The sequence below is a fragment of the Ascaphus truei genome, chromosome 2, assembly GCF_040206685.1.
Source record: "Ascaphus truei isolate aAscTru1 chromosome 2, aAscTru1.hap1, whole genome shotgun sequence".
NCBI lineage: Eukaryota > Metazoa > Chordata > Amphibia > Anura > Ascaphidae > Ascaphus > Ascaphus truei.
The window spans coordinates 468,949,466-468,976,668 of NC_134484.1; the positions used below are offsets into that span (position 1 = coordinate 468,949,466).

Consider the following 27,203-nt stretch of genomic DNA (forward strand, 5'->3'; position numbering starts at 1 on the left):
CATGCCTACATATAGTAGATTACATGGGCAGGATAGGGTATATATGACCCCTTTAGTGCGGCAGTTGAAAAATTTCCTCACTGTAAACTCTCTAGTTCTACTAATGTTCATGAAAGTTTTTTGTTTGGAAATGAAGGCACAACACTTGCAATTCCCACACGGATATGTACCCTTGGAGTTATTATTCACAGCTACTGTTTTATTAAAATGGCTGTGAACCAGTTGGTCTCGTAAATTTGTGGCCCTCCAGGCTGTCATCAAAAGCCTCGGTCCGATAGAGTTAGCCAAACTTGTTACACTTTGTAGAATCCCCCAATAGCGTTGTATTGCCGCTCTAATATCTTTCCAGTTCTGGTTAAAGGTGGAAATAAATCTTACTGGTGTCGGGAACCAATATTGGAGTTTTTGGTTTTATGGACCAGCAAACTCTCTCTATTGCTATGGTTCACTCTATAAAGGGCTCGCTTGAAACAACGTTTGCTATAACCTCTCTCCATAATTAGCGTTTCTTGTTCCTCAACCCGAGTATTAAAGATTGCTATACTAGAACAGTTACGCTTTAGGCGATACAACTTGCCAACGGGGATGCCCAGTTAAAGAGATTTTTTAGGAACACCTTTTCGTCTCGCCAGCCTTTCAATGAAATGTCTTGGAGTGGGGTCATAGTTCTGGTGGCCTAGGATTTGGAAGGATGCTTAAATCTTCGTGACTGCTTGCCCTGTTTGCACTCAGACCAAAACACCCAGGAATCGCACTACGGGGTTATTACAATCTCTCCCGATCCCGGATTGGCCATGGACTCACATTTCTATGGACATTATGGAGCTCCCCTTATCTAAGGGTATGACCACGATCCTGGTGGTCGTAGATAGGTTCTCCAAACAAGCTAATTTCATCCCTCTTAAGGGATTACTTAATGCCGCTAAACTTTTTGACGTGTTCATCTGGGAAATATTCCGACTCCATGGAGCTCCTCAAGTTATTGTGTCGGATCGGGGCTCTCAATTCATTTCCAAATTCTGGAGGGCTTTTTGCCAGCACTTACACTTTTCGTCTGCCTGTCATCCCCAGTCTAATGGACAAACAGAGCGGACTAACCAGTCCTTTTAACAATATATTCGTTGTTTCATCTCCAAGACTCAAGACGACTGAGCAGACCTCTTGCCATGGGCGGAATTGTCCCATAACTTGCAGAGCGAGTCATCGCAGGAGTCTACACTAACTATGGTTTTCGTCCCTCAGCTCTTCCCTCATCAGGTGCTGCATCCGGAGTCAAAGCCGTGGATAACCGGATCCAGCAGCTACAGGAGGTACGGGGAAGATCCAGGAAAACCTTCAGAAAGCGGTGACCACGCAAACGAGGCAGGCAGACCGGCATGGTCGTGATATACTAGCATATCATCCTGATCACAAAGTAGGTCTCTCTACCAAAAACATCAGGTTAAAGGCACCTTCGGTGAAGCTATCGCCCAGATTTATTGGTCCTTTATTATCATCGAGAGGGTCAATACGGTGGCATACCGGCTACGCCTTCCAGCCACCATGAAGATTCCGTCTGTATTCCATATGTCCCTACTAAAACCCTTTGAGTACAGGATCCCATTTCTCCTGTTCCTGTGACTCCTCCGGAACCTGTCCTAGTGGAAGAGCAACAGGAGTTCGAAGTTCACACGATCCTAGACTCCAGCGTATCATGGGGAACAATCCAGTACCTAGTCCATGGAAGGGCTTTGGTCCTGAAGAATGTTACTGGATCCACAGGGATAGACCACGCTCCTCGTCTAGTTTAGGCATTCCACCAGAGATACCCCTCAAAACCATTCCTGGAGTGCCCAGAGGTCGCACCTGAAGGGTGGGGAATACTGTGAGGATCGGGTACAGGCTCCGCCCCGTGATGTCAGCATTGGGTGCAGGCTCCACCCCGGAGGTTGATCCAGACCTTGCTGCAGCTGGTGTCTCATCACTGCCTGCTGTGCAGACCCTGTCCAGCAATGAATCAGGACTCTGATTCTAGTATCAGCTCCTGCTGTGCAGCAGCAACACCTATTGTCTGTTTCTCCTATATAGGCTCATGATTGCCTCTACAAATCGGTTGAGCTTAATAGTATTTTACTTGTGACATCGTTCTGGTAGCTGTTTTGTCCTGTCCTGCTTTGCTGTCTTCTGCTTTACTTTGCTGTACCTTGTCTTGCAGTTCTTTACCTGAACCCTGGCTACTGTTTATTACCAACCGTCTCTCTCCAACCCTCGACCACGGCTAGTGACCCCAACGATCCATACCCTCTCCTACCTCTGACCACGGCGAGTCTATATACGTTCCTTACTTTTCCAACCCGTCCCGGAAAACCACAATTACGAATCTGCATTCCGGACGCGACTTTGCGGCTCCAGGTCGGCGTTTCTATATCCCCACCTTGGCCTCGCGGTTCAGTCCAGATTGTGGCGAGCACCCGTTACACAGGGCACCAGAAATATATAAATAAATTTGAAGAGAGCGATAAAACAAAAAAGAGGCAAAACATATATGTCACGTTTGGCACAACTTTGAGCACATGACCTGCATATGGGACAAGGGTTAATACACAGCTCGAAAGTGCTCCCACTTTTCATCTTCCACAAAGGTCCATCAAATGGATGATATCTCCCCACACTCCATCCCAATATACCATCTGTCACGAACAGCACACAAGTGAGCACATGACATATATATGCAACCAGGGTTAATATACACAGCCAACTCGCTGCCCCACCTTTCTCCTGCACAAGCTATTTCAAATGAGTTCATATTTACCCGTACTCGATTGCAATCTATATCTATCCACTTCTACCACCACAGAAATATGCAAATAAAATTTGTATGTGCAAGGGTCTAAGGTCCCTGTTTATTAAAGAAAAAACTATGCACTTAGCACACACAAATCGGTTGCAGCAAAATTAACTTTTCTCTATACGAAGCGTGCAAACAGTTCACTCAGAGTCCAAAGAATTACTTATTAAAGTTTTGTTTTATACAGTATATACAGTTTATATATAGCTCAACCCTGTTATAGCACAATCCGTTACAATGCAAATCCGCTTATAACGCAATGTGAGCGTGGCTCCCAATAATATGCAGATCTCCTAACATGCTGTTTTCTAGCCTCTACTGTGCCTTCCTGGGGTGACCAGGGCTTGTCATGTGCCAGATGGCAGGGAGCTTGCTGCCCTCACCCGTCCTCCTAGGCTCCGGCGTCAAATGTCCTCATCTCCTACAAACTGGGACAGGACTGCTCCTAGACCAACTTCGGAGGCATCCGTTTGCAGAAAAAAATCTTTTGTAAAATCCGGGGCTACCAAGACTGGGTGACTACAGAGCGCTGTACGTAGGTCTAAAAATGCGGTCTCCGCACCACTGCTCCATTTTACCACATCGGGTGCCCTTGTTTTTACTAAATCTGAAAGTTGTGCAGCCCGGGTTGCAAAATGCGGTATAAATCGCCTGTAGTAACCTACAATGCCTAGAAATGTCCTGACCTGTTATTTTTTTTAAGGGGACGGGGCCAATTCTCAATGGCTTCAACTTTATTGAGCTGGGGGCTTACAGTCCCCCTTCCCACAACATAGCCAAGATATTTAGCTTCTGCCAAGCCGACTGAACATTTAGCTGGGTTGGCTGTAAGACCCGCCTCCCGAAAGGTTCTCAACACTGCCTCAACCTTTTGTAGATGTGAGTCCCAATCTGGACTAGGAATTACCACATCATCTAAGTACGCTAAGGCATAGGTCGAGTGCGGCTGTAACAATTTATTCATCAACCTTTGGAAGGTTGCAGGCGCCAAATGAAGGCCAAAGGGTAAAACGGTATACTGAAAGAGGCCATCATAGTGTGGAGAAGGCCGTTTTCTCTTTTGCTGTTAACGGGATTTGCCAATAACCCTTTGTAAGATCTAAAGTGGTTAGAAAACGGGCCCTCACCAACCTCTCAATTAACTCATCTACCCAGGGCATAGGATAGGTGTCAAACTTCAAGACTTCATTGACTTTTCTAAATTCATTACAAAACCGTATTGACCCATCAGGCTTAGGAACCAAGACAATAGGGCTGGACCATTGACTATGGGACTCCTCAATTACCTCTAGGTCTAGTATCTTCTTTACCTCTGACTGAATAGCCTCTCTTCTGGCTTCTGGGATCCTATAAGGTTTTATCTTAATGGCTATTCCCGGCTTGGTGACAATATCATGGGAAACCACCCTAGTTTTCCCTGGTATGCTGGAAAAAACATCCCTGTTCCTATTTATCAAAACTACAGCTTCCCTATATTGTTCAGGGGTGAGTTCTGTCGATATTCGAACTAGTTGATCCTCCACTTTCCCGGATTTGTTAGCTACCACTTTCAGACATACCTCTCTATCCTTCCAGGATTTTAATAGATTTATGTGATAGGTTTGCTCTACCTTCCTCCGATCTGGCTGTCGAATTTTATAATTCACCAGGCCGTCCTGTTCTAGAACTTCATATGGCCCTTGCCAGTGTGATAACAGCTTGCTTTCAGCTGTGGCAACAAGCACCATTACTCGGTCCCCTGGTCGGAAGCTGCGAACCATAGCATGCCTGTTATAAAGTTTCTGTTGGGCCCTCTGTGCCTCTTCTAAATGTTGTCTGACTATGGGAGTAATATGAGCAATGCGTTTTTAGATCTTCTACAAATTGGATGACATTCGTCCCTGGAACAGCTTGTTGCTCCCACTCTCCTTTGAGGCTATCCAGAAACCCTCTTGAGCGTCTCCCATACAGGAGTTCAAATGGGGAAAACCCTGTAGAGGCCTGGGGTACTTCTTGAATAGCAAACATGAGATAAGGCAACAAGGTGTCCCAGTTTTTCCCATCACTAGCAACCACCTTCCTCAACATCATCTTAAGAGTTTTATTAAATCTTTCTACCAGTCCGTCTGTTTGCGGATGGTAAACAGAGGGTCTTAGGGACTTTATTTTTAGCTCTATGCATAATTCTCGCATAAGTTTAGAAGTAAATGGGGTGCCCTGATCTGTCAAAATATCCTTTGTTATCCCGAGTCTGGAGAATACTTGTAATAATTCCTTAGCAATGGCTTTGGAGGAAGTATTACGTAAAGGCAGCGCCTCTGGATAGCGAGTGACATAATCTAGAATTACTAGGATGTATTGATGACCCTTGGCAGATTTCTCCAAGGGACCCACTATATCCATAGCAATCTTCTCAAATGGAATCTCAATAATAGGCATAGGAATTAATGGGGTCACCAAGCTTGGTCGGAGGGCTGTCAACTGACACTCGGGGCAGGAGGCACAGACCCTTTTTATTTCATGGCCAGTAAAATCTTTTTAGGTTTCTTTTCTGTGTTTTCTCCACTCCAAGATGACCCCCCAATAAGTGAGTGTGTGCTAGCTCTAGGACCTTCCTTACTAGGGAACTGGGTACTTACAATTTTTCTATTTTTTGTCCCTCTTCTTGGTCCACATGGTACAACAAATCATTTCTAATACAAAAATAGGGATAGGAGTCCTTCGTTGTTCCTTCTACCGGGACCCCATTAACTTCTACTGCTTTGCTAAACCCATTTTTCAACTGGGGATCATTAGCCTGTTCCCTACCAAAATTACTTGAGGAAAGTTCTAGACTTCCAAAACCTTCCTCTTCTGGAGTTTGATCTGTTACATCTACGGGTAACTCTGACTCCTGAATTTCAACAAGCCCTGTCTCTGACAACTCCTCATCCTCTGTTGTTCTCCACCTATTAGGAGTAGTAATCAGTGCTAACTGGGGTGGGACCTTTTTTTTGTCCTTCCTACGTTCTTGTTTTGATTTTGGGGTTTTAGACACTTCAGAGACTAATTCCGGGTCTGTGAACGGAAAAACATCATTCGGAGTAGGATTGTTTAAGGTGAGTTATCCTCTGATCAGGGTGTCAAAACCAGGAAAATTACAACCTAACACTAAGGAAATGGGGTAACTTTGGTACAATTGCTGCCCTAGTTTGGATGATTTGCCCCTCAACTTTTACTTTTATCGGAGTCGTGGTGTACGGAAGTGTGCACCCATGCACACATAATACCCACAGCTTCTCACCCTGGCGTAACTGGAGAGGCTTAACCAACTTCCCTGATACCAAGTTAATCACACCCTGAGTCTACCAGGGCGGAGATTGGTTTCCCATTTAAAATCACTGTGGTGAGGAAGTTGTGAGTATTTTTATCCCTGTGGGTCACACATACCACTCTGCAGAACTCGGACCTCACAGAGCCATATGCACACTCCATTGGTTCAGACAACTGAGGGTAGTGAGCCTTAATATGTCCCGAATCCCCACACTCAAAACAAACAACTGTCCAAGTTCGGTCTTGAAACCCATTCAGAGATTTAGAGTTTCTGTCATTATCCAGGTTTTCTTCCACTCCCTCAATCCGTGTGGCCGGTCACGTGTCTTTGTTCCAGCGCTGGTTTCTACTGTTCGTGTTGGGCCGCGGGTTTTGGTTTGTGCGAGAGACCGTGTGTAACGTACGTGCTTGCCACAAACTGGTACCGGACCGCGGGGCTGAGGTGGTGATGTATAAGCACCGTCCTTAGGCCACGGAGTCAGGTCCGGAGTGCAGATTCCATAGTCAGACATAGCCAGGTCAGGATTGGAGAAAGTAGGGTTAACGTTATCCAGGCAGGGGTCAAGGCAGGCGGCACAGGAGCGGTGGTTGAGGAAACAAGCCGAGGTCATCAACAGGAAATCTTGGGTGAAGGTACTTCAGCATAGGAGGCTAGAACCTTGAGAGAAGCTACTGCAGCGGAGATTCTTCAGCGAAGGTGCTGCAGTGCATCAGGAAAAGACCAGAAGTAAACTCCACTTGGAGGAAGCAGGAACCAGAGGTGCAGACACGCCACAGGAAACGCTGGGGAAACCAGCGTAGCCACTCCAGCGCGGCGAAGTCTGCCAGGAACAAGGAAGCAGCGCCTAGGCTACTATGCAAGAAGCCCTAGGCAGCAAGGGACTAGGCGCAGGATACAAGGCACAAGGAGGCCTAGCAGGCCAAATAGAGAGTCTGTGACAAGCACAGTTACTTGCAACTTGGATTGCAAAGTCTATGTCCAGCAACTTCCTGAGGGCGGGGCAGGAACTAAATAGCACAGGAGGCCAATCAGGCCAGAGCTGCACAGGAGGCAGCAAGAGGCAGGTGATTGCAGAAGCAGGGAATAGTTTGTCTGGAACCTGCAAAGCAAACCTGCAAACTGGGCTCCAGCCAAACCCAGAGGCAGATTCCTGACACCGTGGAGTGTGACAGTTCACGGGTGGTTAGAAACCGTTCCACTGCGCCGACCATGGCATCATAAGTGAGGGGATCTCCTTGTCCCACCCAATGTCGGAGGTCCTGGGGTAATGCTAGAATGAAGCAGTCCAACACCACTATCTCAAGGATCCCGGTTCGGCTATATGCTCCTGGTTTTAGCCACTGGGATCTGGGTGTCTTCTGTTCCTGGTATCTCCATAGTTACATAGTAGATGAGGTTGAAAAAAGACATGCGTCCATCAAGTTCAACCTATGCTAAATTTAGATAACAGATACTTTATCCTATATCTATACATACTTATTGATCCAGGAGGAAGGCAAACAAAAACCCCAGTGTCATATCATCCATTGATATCTCATAAGGGGAAAAATAAATTCCTTCCTGACTCCAAGAATTGGCAATCGGATTAATCCCTGGATCAACATCCTTCCCATGTATACTTATTTAGTATATCCCTGTATACCTTTCCCATCTAAAAAGATGTCCAACCTTTTTTTGAACAAATCTATTGTATCTGCCATCACAGTCTCCAAGGGTAATGAATTCCACATTTTAACTGCCCTTACTGTATGGAACCTTTGCGCACAGACTGCAAGAGTCACTCCAATCCCTGCAAGGATTTCGCTTTTTAGATGGTCATAATCTGCTGCAGTTTATTTGTCGAGGTCACAATTATGCTTGCTTCCCCTAGTAGAAAGGGTGCGATAATCCCAGCCCAACTTTCCCAGGAAGCGATTCGCTCAAATCATTTTCTGCCGGTATAGGTTCATCTGGATGGGTCGCAGCTTGGCTGCAACGGTCGAGTCCAGAGTAATCTGGGCCAGGCGTTGAACCAGCTCCCTGTTTCTGCGATATCGCCAAGCTGGGCCGCAAGTATCTGGTTTGTCTCACGTTGTGCCGCAGCGTTTAAGTCCCTGGAAGTCCGCTTGTTGGGGGTGGGATCGTCCTGCTGGGAAAGTCAATCGGCATTGCCATGCTCACTGCCCTTCTTGTGCTGAATAGTAAAGTCAAATTCCTGAAGGGCAAAGCTCCAGCGTAGCAATTTCCTATTCTCCCCCGACACTCACTGCAACCAGCTCACGGGGTTATAACCTCTGCCATTCCACTTGGCACTTGGATGGCTTTAGTGTAAAGCTGGCCTCCCTGATTCTATCTAGGACCGCCGCTACATGGACCAAATTAGTGTCCCAGTCATCACTAAAAACAGCTATGTCATCTAGATAAGCTCTAGCATAACCCTGCATCCTTACCAGCAACCGGTTGACCAAGTGACTCATACAAGCCACTCGGTGATGAAAGCTGACTTTTCCTGTGCCTCCTGAGTAAACGGGATCTGCCAGTACCCTCTGGACAGATACATGGTGGTCAGATAACTGGCCCCGGCAAAGCTCGTCTAAGAGCTCATCCATGCGGGTCATGGGATAGGCATCCACTAGGGTCTAAGCATTGGGCTGAGTGGTCCCATCTTTCTTGGGCACCAGGACTACCGGCGAAGCCCAAGGACTCTGAGACCGTGTAATTTTCCCTAGGGCCAGCATGTCCTCAACTTCCCCCTCAATGCTCCACTTCACCTCTGCAGACTTTGTATACATTCTTGTGGAGGGGCCGATGATCCCCGGGGTTGACCGGGTGATCGATTAGATGGGTCCTGCCCGGCTTATCCATAAACGGGACCCGGTACTCCTCTAACATCGCTCCCGCCGATGGGCCGCAAGTTGGGGACCGATCCCCCATCTGCTCCACTGAGCCTCCCTTCCAGACTTCTCCCAGGAGATTGGGCAGAGTCTTGCTCCCCAGATCTTCCAGTGGCGGCAACAGATAGCCAACGCCGCCAGTCCCCTCGAATGGTACTCTTTGAGCATGTTTATGTGGTAAGTCCTGTGCCTACGTGTTTCTGGATTCAGGTTTACCTCATAAATGCCCCCATTTATCCACCGGTGAACTCTTTACGGGCCGGCCCAGGCAGCAAGTAGTTTGTTCTGCCGAGTCGGCTTTAGAACAAGCACTTGCTGCCCAGGGATGAATTCTCTACTATGGGCATTACAATCATACCAGCGCTTTTGACTGGTCTGAGCTGCCTCGAGGTTAGCCTGTGCCAACGCCACGAGTTCCTCTAACCGTTCCCTGAGCCCCACCGAAATGTCAGTATTGGCGGTCTCCCCCTCCCAGCCCTCACAAAACAGATCGAGCAGTCCCCAGACACGACACCCATATAGAAGCTCAAAGAAGAAAAGCGAATAACAGGTGTTGCAAGCCAGCTTCCCAGTCTCCCCCTTCAGCTTCCACAAATGCTTGCAGCATTTGCTTCAAGGTCTCATTGAACCACTCACACAATCCGTTCATTTGGGGATGGTAGGGGGCTGTGCAGAGATGCGACTCCACACGTATATCAGAGACATTGGAGGAGTTCGGACATGAACTGCGCCCGATTGGGTAGGATCTCGCTGGTGAAACCTACATTAGTGAAACCTACATTAGTGATTGATCTAACCAATCAAAGCCCCCGTCACCTTATACGCTTCGATAGAGGACAGAGCTACAGCCTCAGGATACCGGGTGAGAAATCGACCAACGTGAGGATGTAGCGCTTCCCCGAGTGACATGGGATCATGAGCGGACCCACTGTCTACGGCTACGTGCTGGAAGGGCTCACCGATCACCGTTAGCGGTCTTAGGGGAGCCTTCGCACGGTCACCCGACTTACCTACTCGCTAGCAGACATCACAGGTGCGGCAGAACGTCGATACCTCCTATGATGCCTCTGGCCAGTAGAAGTTATGCTGTAGCCGGGCTCTGTGAGTGACCCCGATGCCCCGCCAGCTAGATTGCATGGGCTACCTGCAACAACTGTTGCCTATACTCCCTGAGAATCTCTAACTGGCTCTTATCTGTCCATGGTCTGACTGGAGCACCTGGGGATGGTTCCCAGTATAAAAGCCCACGGTTCCACAGGAACCAATCGGACACCCCCTCAGAGGCAGACTCAGCCACCAGAAGTCTCATGCCCTCCAGATCGGGGAACGTCCGCAACGCCTCCCTGAACTCAGGACTCAGCTCAGATCTGGCACCCTCAGTCACATTATCAAGGGAAATGTTGAGACAGGGGTCGGGACAAAGGTCTGGCTCGTGCTGGCTTACCTGCCTGGACATCAGCACGCGTTGGCTCCAAAAGCTGGGGACCGATGATTAGGTATGTGGGCAGCGGCGCCAAAAGCACCTCCGCCTGGGCAACTGCCCGACTTTGGCTCCGAGTGACCACAGCCAATGGAGGATCTTCCTCCGCATAGGAGCAAATGAAGTGCCCCAAGTCGTTACCCAGCAGGATGTCTGTGTCCAAGCCTGGTAACACCCCGGCATCCCAGACGCTTCTACCGGAGCCCGTCGAGAAACACCAGGGCAACTTATAGGAACTTGGGGTCTCCATCCGCATTCTCACCTGCATCCCCATCCCTGGGAGCAGCTGCTCTGGACTGACCATATCAGGTCACACCAGTTACCGTAGCGCCGGAGTCAATCAGGCCGGCCGTCTTCCTATTGCCTTTGGTAACCGGGCACAAATAACATTGGCGTACATCGTTGGCTTCCAGCCTGACGGCTGCAACCTGATATCCCCCCTGGTCCGCGGCGACTCCGCAATCGGCTACCCACCGACTACTATGATGGGCCAGCCGGGAGTCGAACTCCACGTAGGAATCCCCTGCGCCTTTGTCCAGAGCCCTGAACTGGACACAATAGGACTCCGGGGTGACCGCACACCTGGCCATCTCCTGGAATGCATCCTGTGCATTCCCACTCAGCTGTGGGCTCAGGTATTTCACCCACTGCGATTCCAGCAAATCGTGCAATGAGCATTGGTTCTCAAATGCACGCAGAGACCCATTGATGTCATCGGTACCATCCACGGACTTGGCAAAGCTGTTAAAAGACACCCGAACCATGACTACTAGTCGTGGGAGGGTGGGGGGGGGGGGGCGAAGCAGGCATCGCAGGGCGTGCCATTATCTGGAGGGCCTGCAGGCGGTTCCACGGATGCCCCAGGTCCCCAGATAGGCCACTAGAGCTGCAAGGCACGGCTGCTTGGGCAACTACTGGGGGGTCCACCTCGTCATCCTACTCGCCCCCGGAGGCTTCATCCTCCAACTCCTGGGCACTGGCATTAGTGGCCGCAACCACTACTGCATTGGCAGCCTCGGACAAGCCGGCCTCGTGCCTTCACGAGTTACAAGATCAGCCATGGTCCAGACACGGTAACGGCTAGTTTTTCTTGCCATCCTGGATCAGGTCGAATAACTAAGATGAATGTGAACGGAGCGGTACACTGGACTATGCACCGTGTCTGCAACTACTTGTCCTGCAGTCTTGAAATCAAGACTTATTCAGAACTGAAAGTCCCAAAAGAATTTCAGAACGGAGCCTAGTGATCCCACCGCTGCCACCAAAAAAAGCATGTCACCGTACTTTTAACACCTTTTACCACCGGGATCACTATCACTAGACAGAACACAATAATTGAATAAACTAAAGTTTATTCTGGCAAACCAGCAAACACACAATCCCAAGATACACTCACCAACTGGGGGCCTAGGTGAAGGAGCCTGCTTCAGAAGGCTTATCCTGTCCGCTTCACGTCCTGTGCTTCTCTGCTAAGATCAGTGCTTGTGTGTGCTCTTTTGCACAAAACACTTTTGAATCTCCCACCAGCCGTGTCTCCGATCAGCTCCAAAACTTGTCTGGTTCTCTGCCCCGGCCACGCTCCTTACATAGCCCCTGCTGGCTAACCTTAACATGGAGCAGGAGCCGCCGACCAATCGCAGCGCAGATCGTGAGGCAGCAGCCAATCACAGGACAAGGGCTCGCCCGGCTGCACCAATGGGGAAGGGGGCTGGCTTAGGTGCTCAGGACCACCCCTGGATGATGGAGCAGCTGGAAAGCGGTAAATTTAAACATACCTATGGGGATCGCGCCTACTGGGCTCAGACCCGGCAACGGCTCCCTTTGACCAGCCCTAAATCTCCTGCTGGGAAGGCGCCTCCAGGTCTGTAGGGAACAAAGGCTCTACCCCGCTGAGAGCCCTTCCCCGCTCACCATTTGCCCCAGCATTCTGCCTCCCCCAGCCCTTTGTCACGGTCCGGCATTTCTATGCAGGCAGCTCAGTTAAGTGAATGACTGTTTTTGCCTGCAGAGAAATGATTACATGTAAATAACATTACTGGCTTGCTATACTGGGGGGGAATACATTTTACAGGGAATTAAGTGCTTTTACAGATATATACATTTACTACGTTCCCTGTACCCGATTATAGTATCCCCCCTTCCAGACATCAGACAGTGATTAGCTTTTTTCTGGAAGGGCTTACGCAAAAATTTCAAACACTGGCCAAAATGAGCCTCACAGAGGTGGCCATTAAACACGGTATGGGGCAGCCAGCCAGGCTTCCCCTTTATTATGTGAGGCTGGCTACCCCTACCGTCACAATTTTGTAGGTCAACAAAATGACAGTGAAATTTTATTATCGGCTGCGGTTGACAAGACAGGCTGGCTAGAAGCGCCATTAAAACTTTCCTGCAACTTTTAATTAAACCAATATTTCATATTGGTGTTTTATTTTAAAACAGGGTGCAGTATTTAGATTTCATTATATCTAGCTGTTACAGGTTGGAGGATAGGATAGAGGGTGGTCTTTGAATTACCTTTCTCGTCGCAGTCTGTTTGCAGCCAAGGGCGGGAGATCCCCTATGAATCAAACCCGTAGACAGGACCGAGTGAAGCCAAGACAGACATTGAATGCAAACTGATCGCTACATTTTATTGAAAATAATATAAAACAGAATAGTAGACTTTAATGTTCTCCTATTACAACTTGAGTTAGATATAAAAGTTATACATAACAGTGTGCTATACTCCACCACAGCTAGTCCCAGGTTTAACTTTTTCTTTCTAGATGGATCTGGTGATTGGTTTCTCCTTGCCAGGAGTTTATTTATACATAGCTCTATATTGAGGTGTTCCATGATCCCACGCAGGTTGCAATGTCCTATTAGTCCAGCCCTGTAGCCTAAGTTTACTTTGGCTGATGGAAGACTGTTACCAGATGTGTGGTGTTGGCATCATATCACCTTAAGTGATTTCGGCTGCAGACCTACGAAGTCCGATCGTGGAGGCTCCTCACTACGTCAACCAACCCGACCCCGCTGATGAATTCCCCATGGCACTCAGCTGCCAACGGTGGTAGTAGAGCAGCTTCTCCTCTCCCAACTGACCACGTGCAGCTGTAAAGTCAGATTAATCTGTTGCTATTGTTATTAAAAGTTTGTAGTGGGTCTTAATCTGTGCGCCTTTAATACGTTATTGCATCTGTCGCAAACTGTGTGACCTAACCGGTGTGTGTGTGTATATATATATATATATATGTAGCAGTATCAGTACCGTGTTAGCCGAGCTTCAATAATCAAAAAATAAATAGATGATACCGTTCTGTGGCTAACGAAATGCTTTTATTTGTGCGAGCTTTCGAGATACACTGATCTCTTCTTCCGGCGATGTTACAATGCTTCATTCATTGTAACATCGCCGGAAGAAGAGATCAGTGTATCTCGAAAGCTCGCACAAATAAAAGCATTTTGTTAGCCACAGAACGGTATCATCTATTTATTTTTTGATTATATATATATATATATATACACGCCTATTGAATACTATGTGCCTACCTAACTACATACCTATAATGTATATATCTATCCAACTACTTACATGTCCATCTGTCTACTTACTGTATGTGTCAGTTAGTTATCTATATTTACTCACATACACATTGTATACATCTATATAGTTATATCTACTTATCTATTTGTATAGTTATCTATATGGAGAGGTGTGTCCATCTCTTCCCTCCTTTCTGCTTTCTTCATACACTATTTTCTCACTCCGTTATTCACTTTTACTCCCTTACTTTATCTTGTACTCACACACTATTAAACAATTATTTTGTCTTTATTCTAAAAAGAGCAATTTTTCCTAACTTCCCCCTCTTTTGTTTTTTTACAGCATGGAAATCGGGGAGTCTTCTTGAGCAGAACCGTGTTTTGTTCAACTTGGGGGGCTCATCGGTTCCCAAGTTACTTATGAGTAGTTACTGGTATTACTTCCTAATCTTTATATGGCTGTCCAATAGGAAGCTGCAACCGATGATGTTGAGGCTTCCTATTGGCCAGTGATTTGGCAGCCATTTTGTTTCTTCTGGAAGGAGATGTGAACCCCAATAGCTTCACTAGTAAGTATCTAAGATTTCCATCCTATAACAAATTGGGGATAAATCAGTAGGAAGATTGCAGCTTTAACCTATACTTCACTATATTCATGCAGTCTTCTTTGCACCATGTCAACATTTCTTGCCTCTATGGGGGTCTGTTCCCCACTGCCTAACTATCACTCGCAAAGCCTTACCTGTCATAAGGGAAGATACTGTCACTACTGGGCAACCAGCAGTTCAGCTCCGTCTCATGCTGCTATAGCTAACTAGTACTACAAGTTCTCCAGGGCCTCTTACTCCCTGCTCTCATATGCCATGAATGTCTTGCAGTAGTCCTACTCTGCTCCACAGCACAGGAGGATTCGGAACACTACGCATGGCCAAATTCTGTGAAACTTCTCAAGGCGGAAGCACTGGAAAGATCACTACACCTTACGTGCCCTCAAGTGTTTAACCAGGTCAGATTTCTGAATGAAGTTTTTCCCGCACGACAAACACTGATAAGGCCTCTCTCCTGTGGGGGACCTCGAATGCTTCACTAAATTGGCAATCTGATTGAAGCTTTTGCCGCATTCAGAATTATAAGGAGTGTCTTCATCTCTGATCATCTCCATTTGTGAGCTGGGGGGGTCCAAGCTACTACCCACAGCTTCTTCTGGGGCAGGAGACTTGTAGTTTCTATATTTTGCGTATGTTCTTATATGTCTAATGAGTGTATATTTATCAGAGAAGCTTTTACTGCACTCGGAGCATCTGTATGGCCTCTCAGTGCTGTGCGTCCTCTTGTGATTGATTAACGAAGAGCTTTGTGCAAACCGTCTTTCGCACAAGGAGCACTGGTATGGCTTCTCCCCTGTGTGAGTTCGCAGGTGTTTCACCAGATCAGAGTTCTGGATGAAGGCTCTAACGCACAAAAAACAGTGGAAAGGCCTCTCGCCCGTATGTGTCATGCGGTGCTTAATCAGTGTTGCCTTCTGATTGAAGCTCTTCAGACAGTCCACGCACTTATGTGGCCTCTCGCCCGTGTGCGTCCTCTTGTGGTTAATGAGAGATGAACGATCTACGAAGTTTGTCTTGCAGTCTATCCCTTCCTCATTCTCCAATGGAGTTACATCTGGTTTGTAATCCTTTACCGCGTCTTCCACTTCTACCACATTCTGATTGTCACCTGTCAAATTAAAGATAGAATCCCATTGGTTACTCAACACTTTTCCCTTGGTCGCTGAGAATGAACACGCCGCATGCACAAAATATCGAGTATAAATTTATAGGACTGCCTTTTCAAAATACAGGTTCAAAATTTAATTGTTTTAAAAAGAATAATGAAATCTAGAATAAAACAAAGGCATGTACATTTTATTGCCAGGAGAAAGCCATTTGGTGTTTGTGATGTCAATTATGACACTGGATGGTTGCAACGTATAGAAATGTGATTGTGATTACTTTGGCTTCTTGACAGCTGAGCAAGTTACAGTACCTTATGTGCCTCGGGCTGTATGATTCTCACGGTGGACATGTGGACCTGAGAAACCTGATGTATAACTACCCTATTACGGCAAAAAAAAAAAAAAAAAACAGTTGCTCTTAGCAATAAGGTGAGAGCACTCGGCCATGTAACATCTGCACTATTCTCAACGGTTGGTTCATAAAAATGTGAATAATACTTCTACAAATGGAGGCCAAAAAGCATTATAACAAATATCACAAATCGATACACAATCTCCAGCAGCCGTTAAGAGTTTTTGTGGGCTCATAACTAACTGAGAAACGATGCAGCAGTGATTCTGGTGTTGCGGTGACCAGGGCTCAGTTATAAAGCAGTTTGCATGGAATCACGCGTTTGGAGGATTCGCAAACAAAAAAAATATAGAACTGTGTAAGTGGGACAGTACCTTTAACCCCTTCCCTGCCCAAGTGCATTGTGATCTTGGACCCTCTGGCAGCGTAGGGGTTAAGCAGCACTGAAATACTACTCACCTGCGTTTGAGAAGCTTTCATTCTCTTTCTCATCAGGATAACAGCCATTCCCAGACAGGGGCTCTTCTCCGCTTTCAATCCTGGATACGATTTCAGGCTTTATTGTGAGATAACCTGTGAGGGGAGAGAGACGCACAGACTCATTGAGATGGGGGGGTGAGAAGGAGGGGAAAGTGACCGAACACAGAAGGAGTAGAGACACACAAACGTGTATGGGCCGGCGTTCCCAGTATTTCTCACAATTTTCAATTTGTCCCAGTATCCGAAGAGGAGATTACACAAGCGCTCCTCATATTAAAACCAAGCAGCCAATGTGGACCTGACTTACTACAATCTAGGTTCCTACGACTTGGTGCCCCAGCCATTGCCAAACCAATTGCTTCCATAGTCAACTCTATCCTGTCTGCAGGCCATATCCCTAAGACCTGGAAAGCTGCCAGAGTTGTCCCAATCTTCAAAAGTGGGGACAAAAACACTGTCTCAAACTACAGACCAATCTCTCTTCTCCCAATACTATCCAAAGTCATGGAAAAATGTGTTCACTCCCAATTAAGTGATTACTATACCAAGACAAATTTCCCTAGCCAATTCCAATCTGGCTTTTTGCCCCAAACACTCCACCGTAACTACCCTGCTAAAAGTTTGAAATTAAATCCAGTGTGGAATGGAACAACTCACTGGTGCAATATTCCTAGATTTTGCAAAGGCCTTTGATACTGTTGATCATGTTATCCTGCTTAACAAACTCTAGTGCTCTGGAATAGGGAAACATGCTTTAAACTTGTTTCTTTCCTACCTATCAGGTAGATCCCAACATGTGTTTATCTCAGGCTCTAACTCCAACCCCCTGGATATCACCTGTGGTGTCCTGCAAGGTTCTGTTCTGGGGTCCCTACTCTTCTCAGTGTTCATCAATGATCTTCCCACAGCTTGTAAGGGAGCCTCAATACACATGTATGCAGATGACACAATCCTATATGCACACAGCCATAGCCTCTCCGACCTTGAACACATACTTCAATCTGACTTTTTGAGACTTGAAATTTGGATTTCCCAAAACAAACTGTTTTTAAACACTGACAAGACTGTTACAATGGTATTTGGGACCAATACTAAATTTCCAAAGCTTCCAATGACTGAGCTACAGATCAGAACCAATGCTAACACCACCCTAACTCCTGTTACTAGTTTTAATTACTTGGGCATATAATTTGACTCCCATTTAACATTTGGGATGCACATTGATACCCTGACATCCAAAACCTATGCCAAACTAGGTGTACTTTACAGGAGCAATCCTCTGTAAGTCTGCTGGTCAGAAAGCGTATAGCAGAGCAGATGCTAATGCCAATTATCAACTATGGGGACATGGTATACGTCTCAGCACCCCAAACCCACCTTAGAAAACTTGATACACTCTACAATTCAATATGCCGTTTTGTTCTTCAATGCAACTACAACACACACTACTGCGAAATGCTCAAAGAACTAGATTGGTCACCACTTGAGTCTAGGCGCAAAGTTAATCTTTCCTTTTTTGCCTTCAAATACTTTCTGGGCAAGCTACCCGTCTATCTGAACAAGCTCCTCACCCCTACCACATGCAGCACTTATCATCTGAGATCTGACTCCAAAAGACTGTTCATGGTCCCAAGGTTCAGTAAAATATCCGGACGCTCCTCCTCCTCTTACCGTGCACCCCAAAACTGGAATCTACCGGAGACTCTCACAGCCACCACCAGTCTAAGTTCTTTGAAAACTAAAGCTGTCTCACATTTGAATCTGGTCTGTAACTGTTACATACGCCTATAATATATATTATCTCTTACTGTGCATGCAATGTCTTGTATATAATGTATACCCTATTCACTTATGTAACTACGTATTGTAACCATGTATTATTTGTCATCTTAACTCTATGCCCAGAACACACTTGAAAACGAGAGGTAACTCTCACTGTATTACTTCCTGGAAAAACATTTGTCAGTGAAATAGTGCAAATACAACTAATCGTGAATAATAATCTAATCAGTCTTAACTGTGAATTGTGACGTGCCAAAAAATAAAATGAAAAATCAGAACAATAAATGACATGTGCAATAACAATGTCTCCTTCCATCTCCTCTGAGATCCTCCCTATCCACCTGGATCGACAAAGATGGATAGAAAATAGTGAGATTCCCGGCGCGAAAACATAATATTACCCCAGTCCATAAAAAATGTCCATGGGGCTCTACAGTTCTCCTGGTGATGGATGCAAATGGGTCACAAAACCACTACTGCCGGCTGGCACCTTGCTGGTATTCCTGTAGGCAAATACAAAAAAGAAAACGCACAATTGCGCAGTAACAAGCACTAGATGGCAGGCCGCCCTTTACACCAAAAGGAATCCTACTTACAAGAGAAATTCTTGTTGAATTCAGTGGGGAGAATCTGTTATCTGCCTCTTCTCCTTGACTTCACGAACCCCACGTGTAGTCTCTACCTCGTTTGTTTCTCCAATCGGTAGCCCCCCTGGTGCAGGCTTCTCATGTCCCCCGTGGGTTCCCAAAGAGCGAGTAACAAGGGAAAGGATGGTGCAGATTGCTAACAATATTTAATAAAAACAAGACAAAGCCAAGAGCTTACTCACATAAGACTGGCTACAATAAAAACACTTTCAAAGTGCCGTCCGCTACTTTTAAGGTAGTGCTGGGTGTCCCGCAATGTGCCTCGAGCACTCTCACTGCCCGAATTCCAAAACCGGCGCTCGTCACTGACGTCACACGGAGGCGCCTCGGACACCCTCACACAACACCTTGCCGATGGCACTGTTGCTCCTCCTCCTCCACACCACTGAGGAAGTGACGGTCTTTGCGTCACGAAACGCGTCTGGGGAGGAGGCGCTACAGTGCCATCGGCAAGGTGTTGTGTGAGGGTGTCCGAGGCGCCTCCGTGTGACGTCAGTGACGAGCGCCGGTTTTGGAATTCGGGCAGTGAGAGTGCTCGAGGCACATTGCGGGACACCCAGCACTACCTTAAAAGTAGCGGACGGCACTTTGAAAGTGTTTTTATTGCAGCCAGTCTTATGTGAGTAAGCTCTTGGCTTTGTCTTGTTTTTATTAAATATTGTTAGCAATCTGCACCATCCTTTCCCTTGTTACGCTCTCTTTGGGAACCCACGGGGGACATGAGAAGCCTGCACCAGGGGGGCTACCGATTGGAGAAACAAACGAGGTAGAGACTACACGTGGGGTTCGTGAAGTCAAGGAGAAGAGGCAGCTAACAGATTCTCCCCACTGAATTCAACAAGAATTTCTCTTGTAAGTAGGATTCCTTTTGGTGTAAAGGGCGGCCTGCCATCTAGTGCTGGTTACTGCGCAATTGTGCGTTTTCTTTTTTGTATTTGCCTACAGGAATACCAGCAAGGTGCCAGCCGGCAGTAGTGGTTTTGTGACCCATTTGCATCCATCACCAGGAGAAATGTAGAGCCCCATGGACATTTTTTATGGACTGGGGTAATATTATGTTTTCGCGCCGGGAATGTCACTATTTTCTATCCATGTATTCGTATTGCAAATTTGTGAGATAATTTGCTGGGACGGAGTCCCTAGGCAGCTTCACCAATCGCTCACAGAGTTTGGTTTTAGTCATTCAAACGTTATCACAATCACTTATATTTCATCACTATTGGTTGTAGCGCTGAGTTATAGGGTTTTATTAATTTCTTTTTTGTAATATGGATCGACAAAGATGAATTCCATATTTGTGATTTGCCTGATTATATCTTTTGAAATGCGAGTAGTCCCTCTACAAGATGCTGCAAGTTTCTACAGTTAACATGTTGTTACATAATTGCGCTATTTTCAGCCTTCCCCCCTTTTTTTATGGTGCCATCCTACGCTCGCCTGATCTTTTGGAAGACAACAGAGCACAGAAGAGCAGAGACAGAAATCCCCACATCATGCCATGGAAATGTTTATTGTTATAGCACATCCACAATAAGCCAAGATTACACTAGCATACAGTATTACATATTAATGTGGCCATTGGAAGCAGCAATGCCAAGAACCGGTCAGTATGCTGTGCAGATGGGGATGGACAAGGTCACCATCTCCGTGCCTATTTATAATTGCCCATTGCTGACCTTTCTGGCAGCAAAGGGGTTAACATAGTCCCATCTTCTGGAGCTGAAGGAAGAACACTGAGCAGATCACATCACACAGTTAGAAACACGCGGCCATTTCTGAGAGCGCAATGAAAGGATAGAAGAGGGGCCTTTACCTAACGAAACCATACACTCATAGTTATCCTTCATGACGCTCTTGTACAGCTCCTTCTGAGAGACGCTGAGATTCTTCCACTCACTCTGCGAGAAATAGACAGCTACGTCATCAAACGTCGGAGAGACCTGGGAGCGGAAAGAGGGGGATGAATGGGGAACAGGAGGACTAGTGCTAAAAGCATGATAACGGTCTACAGATAAGGACCATGTGGCCCAGACCATCGGCCTTCCCAATGGAAATGGTTATACCACGTGGAACACACACACTTTCTTTTTTCTACATATTTTTGTGATTAACTTTCCTTTCATTAATACAGATTTCCACTGTGACCGTAGCTTTGAAAGTTGTGAGCCTCACAGAAAGCAGCACGCGTTGTGTTACACGTTTGCTTAGCATTAGGCCACGGCCAGACTGGGAGTGAGTGAGCTCTCGCTCGGGCGCCGTGACGTCAGGCGCATGTGAAGCAGGAGTGAATCGTGTCCTGCTAGAAAATTGTATTGCACAATTACGATCAATACAGGAATGGAGCTAATGAGGCAACAGCGATAGGTCAAATAATAAGAAATTGGCTTTTGACCCCACCATTAGTTATACCGCAGAAATCGGGGACATTTTGCAGATGGCACCACAAAATAGATGGATTGATGAAGATACCTATTTCTTTTCAGTTATTACAAACCCCCGATATAAAAAGTTGTTCCCTAGCCCAAAATACACAAGGATTTGGTGAACCACCCTGGTAGACCACTTTTCCCCCCCTCATCTGCTTTTACTAATCAACCTTTATTGCAGCTTATTCGGTACAAGAATGAGTTTCTAATATGTTTTTGTATTTTGAAGACTTTAGCTTTATTTTTTACCAAGCGTCTTTTGTATTTAAAAGGATAAGAATTTCATGCTGGTTAGTAGAAGTGTGAAGTTTATATACAAATATCAAGAAGGAATAAAGGACATTCAATCTACTCTTATTCGAGACAATCAGGGCTATTCAGCAGTTGATTGTCTTTTACTACTGCTTCGTAAAAATTGCTTTCGATTTGAAACCGAATACGAATTACAGATAAAGGGTACGGCAAAGGGCTGAAACAGAGCTCAATCTTATACCAATCTTTTTCTGGAAGACTATAAGATATTATTGGGAGTCTTCCACTACCTCCATTCATTGGCAACCACTATCTGTCCCGATAGTCTATTGGTTCCACAGCAAAGGATGTTTAATGAAAGTTCTAGATAACTGAAGAATCCTGATCCTTTTATTTCAGTCATCATATAAAACATCCAGTAATGTCTAGGACAATTAGCCGCAACTGTTTGCTTCCACAGATAATTTATCCCCTTACCCTAAAAACTCAAACGCTAATTGTCCTAGACGCAACACCTACATCAGGGCTGAAAGGGACATGGCCTACTGTCCCGTGGTGGCTGATTGGCTAATTGTCCCTTTCCGATCTATTGACCAATTATGAGATCTTCAGAACATACACACCCAATATCTGTGTAACGGCTTTTGGTAATAGAGCAGGTGACTAAATCCTGGGGTAGACCAGACAAAAGTACTATCATTCTAAGGCTGAGTCCAGGGTCAGCTCCCCGTGCTGAGGTGCGCTGACGCTTGTCAGTGAGCCCCTGCAGCCGCAATGAGAGCGGCTTTTGGGGCTCGCGCACGCGTCCGCAGGCGTAGGTCTTAACAAATTTCTAGTTTGAGCGTTCACGGGAGCACAGGGCCGGTCACGTGAGCGGTACGCCCAATGAGGGCGAACCAGCTCCGTGACGTCACTGGCCCGTCCCCCGACACGCCCCCCGACTAAGGCCAGGGAAAGCACCCGCTTTCCCTCAGCCTCAGCACGCCTCCGCACGGCTGGAGTCACCATGCACTCAGCCTAAGACGAGAAGCAGAGTGGATTTTTGAAGTGAAACTTCTTTGAGCGCACCTACCACACGAGAAAACTTCCCTGGCAGTAAATGGACTTCATGCTGGCGGAAATTACGTCACTGCTGGCAGAAGAAGCCATCAGCGACGTTAATGTTGCCAGCATGAAGAGGAGAGGAGGAAGGCAGCGCTGGATTCCGCAGAGGTCTCCCGCGCATGGCGCACATGCGCAGAGGGCGCTCCGCACACATGCGCAGAGGCCTCCGGTGCTTGGCGGGCATGCAATAGGCCCCGGCATGCATGGCACCAGGAATAAATATAGAAGCGCAAATAGCTAAAACAGGGGGGGTGTGCCGAGCACGCGGGTTCTAAGTCACACTTCTTTGCGTTTTGGCCCTGAAATTGTGTTTTGATTTTTCATTGAAAACACACCCTTTTTTTATTGCATACTGTTACCTTAAAATAGGTTAAATGACTTGCTTAGCCTGGGACACTTTCTATGAACCACCAAACCACAGTAAAATAGCTGGCCCGAAATTACTTAACACTTGAAACACAACATATTGAAATGACGAGAAATTGGCACCCGTTAATAACCAAATCCTTTTTGGGGCTAAAAACAAATGGGTTTTATGTAAAGTATCCCGCTCTGTGGAAACATCTGATGACCAAATCCAATTTGGGCCAAGAGCTAGTGGGTTTAACACAGTGTGTCCCCTTCTGTAGATTACCACGGTGAGGTAGGTGCCCCAAATGTAATGGGGATTGGGACTCACCCCCTCCCACCACCCCAGCAAATACAAGAATGGCGGGAAAATCTGGAGCAGAGTGGGGTTGCTATGGCAGCAGAGCTCTGTGACGGGAGGGGGTACTTAGTGACTGAGGGGAGAGAGACAGGGGAGAGAGAGAGAGACAGGGGAGAGACAGGGGAGAGAGAGAGAGAGAGACAGGGGAGAGAGACAGGGGAGAGAGAAAGAGAGAGACAGGGGAGAGAGAGAGAGAGACAGGGGAGAGAGAGAGAGAGAGAGAGAGAGAGAGACAGGGGAGAAAGACAGGGGAGAGAGGTGAGCTGAGGGAGAGAGAGACAGGAGAGAGGTGAGCTGAGGGAGAGAGAGGCAGGAGAGAGGTGAGCTGAGGGAGAGTGAGACAGGAGAGAGAGTGAGACAGGAGAGAGTGAGATGAGAGAGAGCGAGATGAGAGAGAGAGAGTGACATGAGAGAGAGAGTGACATGAGACAGAGAGTGACATGAGAGAGAGAGAGTGACATGAGAGAGAGAGAGTGACTTGAGAGAGAGAGAGTGACTTGAGAGAGAGAGAGTGACTTGAGAGAGAGAGAGAGTGACTTGAGAGAGAGAGAGTGACTTGAGAGAGAGAGAGTGACCTGAGAGAGTGACCTGAGAGAGTGACATGAGAGAGAGAGAGAGAGTGACATGAGAGAGAGAGTGACATGAGAGAGAGAGAGTGACATGAGAGAGAGAGAGTGACATGAGAGAGAGAGAGTGACATGAGAGAGAGAGAGTGACATGAGAGAGAGAGAGTGACATGAGAGAGAGAGAGTGACATGAGAGAGAGAGAGTGACATGAGAGAGAGCGAGAGAGAGAGATTAGCTGTGGGAGAGAGACAGGAGAGAGGAGCTGAGGGAGAGAGATGAGCTGAGGGAGAGAGTGACAGGAAAAAGAGAGATGAGCTGAGGGAGAGAGTGACAGGAAAGAGAGAGATGAGCTGAGGGAGAGAGTGACAGGAAAGAGAGAGATGAGCTGAGGGAGAGAGTGACAGGAGAGAGATGAGCTGAGGGAGAGAGTGACAGGAAAGAGAGAGATGAGCTGAGGGAGAGAGTGACAGGAAAGAGAGAGATGAGCTGAGGGAGAGAGTGACAGGAAAGAGAGAGATGAGCTGAGGGAGAGAGTGACAGGAGAGAGATGAGCTGAGGGAGAGAGTGACAGGAGAGAGATGAGCTGAGGGAGAGTGACAGGAGAGAGATGAGCTGAGGGAGAGAGTGACAGGAAAGAGAGCGATGAGCTGAGGGAGAGAGTGACAGGAAAGAGAGCGATGAGCTGAGGGAGAGAGTGACAGGAAAGAGAGCGATGAGCTGAGGGAGAGAGTGACAGGAAAGAGAGCGATGAGCTGAGGGAGAGAGATGAGCTGAGGGAGAGAGTGACAGGAGAGAGATGAGCTGAGGGAGAGAGTGACAGGAAAGAGAGCGATGAGCTGAGGGAGAGAGATGAGCTGAGGGAGAGAGATGAGCTGAGGGAGAGATGAGCTGAGGGGGAGAGATGAGCTGAGGGGGAGAGATGAGCTGAGGGGGAGAGATGAGCTGAGGGAGAGAGTGACAGGAGAGAGTGACAGGAGAGACTGACAGGAGAGACAGAGAGACAAACATGAGCTGAGGGAGAGTGACAGGAGAGAGAGACACAGGAGAGAGAGACAGGAGAGAGTGACAGGAGAGACAGAGAGACAAACATGAGCTGAGGGAGAGTGACAGGAGAGAGAGAGACAGAGACATGAGTGAGGGAGAAAGAGTGACAGGAGAGAAAGAGTGACAGGAGAGAGAGAGGCGCTGAGGGAGAGAGTGACAGTCACTGCTGTTATCCAGAACTTTAATAATACAGAAGAGAACCAAAAAATAGCGATCCTCCTGGGAGAAGATGAAACCACAGCAGAACTGGCTGCACACTTTATCAGCACCTGCCACAAGCTGAGAGACTACATTAACCCCCACACCCCTGTGTGAAACTGTTACCCATATACCCTGCAATCATTATACCCTATCCCTAGTATTCGTGTAATTATTGTCCCCCACCCCCTATTATTCACGCTTTGGCAATACTGAAATGTTCTTTCGTCATGCCAATAAAGCTGATTTGATTTGATTTGACAGGAGAGAGAGAGATGAGCTGAGGGAGAGTGACAGGAGAGAGAGAGATGAGTGAGGAGAGAGTTACAGGAGAGAGAGGGAGAGAGGGAGAGAGTGACAGGAGAGAGAGGGATGAGTGACAGGAGAGAGTGACAGGAGAGAGAGGGATGAGTGAGGAGCGAGAGACACGGAGAGAGGGAGAGAGAGAAAGAGAGAGAAGGAGAGAGACAGGAATAAAAGGTGTGTTATTGGCAGAGTTAACTAGTAAAATAACAGTGAGTCAGTGGGATGTAGTGTTAGTAATTACAGGTGTATGTGTTAGTAATTACAGGTGTAGTGTAGTAATTACAGGTGTGTAGTAATTACAGGTGTATGTGTTAGTAATTACAGGTGTATGTGTTAGTAATTACAAAGGTGTATGTGTTAGTAATTACAGGTGTATGTGTAGTAATTACAGATGTGTAGTAATTACAGGTGTATGTGTTAGTAATTACAGGTGTATGTGTAGTAATTACAGGTGTATGTGTAGTAATTACAGGTGTATGTGTAGTAATTACAGATGTATGTGTAGTAATTACAGGTGTATGTGTTAGTAATTACAGGTGTATGTGTTAGTAATTACAGGTGTATGTGTTAGTAATTACAGGTGTATGTGTAGTAATTACAGATGTGTAGTAATTACAGGTGTATGTGTTAGTAATTACAGGTGTATGTGTAGTAATTACAGGTGTATGTGTAGTAATTACAGGTGTATGTGTAGTAATTACAGATGTATGTGTAGTAATTACAGGTGTATGTGTTAGTAATTACAGGTGTATGTGTTAGTAATTACAGGTGTATGTGTAGTAATTACAGGTGTATGTCTTAGTAATTATAGGTGTATGTGTAGTAATTACAGGTGTATGTGTAGTAATTACAGGTGTATGTGTAGTAATTACATGTGTATGTGTTAGTAATTACAGGTGTATGTGTAGTAATTACAGGTGTGTAGTAATTACAGGTGTGTAGTAATTACAGTGTGTAGTAATTACAGGGTGTAGTAATTACAGGTGTATGTGTAGTAATTACAGGTGTATGTGTAGTAATTACAGGTGTATGTGTAGTAATTACAGGTGTATGTGTTAGTAATTACAGGTGTATGTGTAGTAATTACAGGTGTATGTGTAGTAATTACAGGTGTATGTGTAGTAATTACAGGTGTATGTGTTAGTAATTACAGGTGTATGTGTAGTAATTACAGGTGTATGTGTAGTAATTACAGGTGTATGTCTTAGTAATTATAGGTGTATGTGTAGTAATTACAGGTGTATGTGTAGTAATTACAGGTGTATGTGTAGTAATTACATGTGTATGTGTTAGTAATTACAGGTGTATGTGTAGTAATTACAGGTGTGTGTATCAGGTGTGTAGTAATTACAGGTGTGTAGTAATTACAGGTGTGTAGTATTACAGGTGTATGTGTAGTAATTACAGGTGTATGTGTAGTAATTACAGGTGTATGTGTAGTAATTACAGGTGTATGTGTAGTAATTACAGGTGTATGTGTAGTAATTACAGGTGTATGTGTAGTAATTACAGGTGTATGTGTAGTAATTACATGTGTATGTGTTAGTAATTACAGGAGTATGTGTAGTAATTACAGGTGTATGTGTAGTCATTGCAGGTGTATGTGTAGTAATTACAGGTGT

At 46.3% G+C, this 27,203-nt stretch overlaps 1 protein-coding gene across 1 annotated transcript in view; it reads right to left on the minus strand.

Moving 5' to 3' along the window:
* Positions 1-13,904: 13,904 nt before the first annotated feature.
* LOC142487982 (uncharacterized) overlaps positions 13,905-27,203 on the minus strand; it is a 17,876-nt gene continuing 4,577 nt past the window's right edge. The window contains exons 2-4 of the mRNA XM_075588232.1: positions 20,789-20,915; positions 16,526-16,639; positions 13,905-15,716 (exon numbers count right to left, since the gene is read on the minus strand). Of these exons, the coding sequence (XP_075444347.1) occupies positions 14,974-15,716; positions 16,526-16,639; positions 20,789-20,915 (984 nt within the window). The 3' untranslated portion in view covers positions 13,905-14,973. The remainder of the gene's footprint in view (positions 15,717-16,525; positions 16,640-20,788; positions 20,916-27,203) is intronic.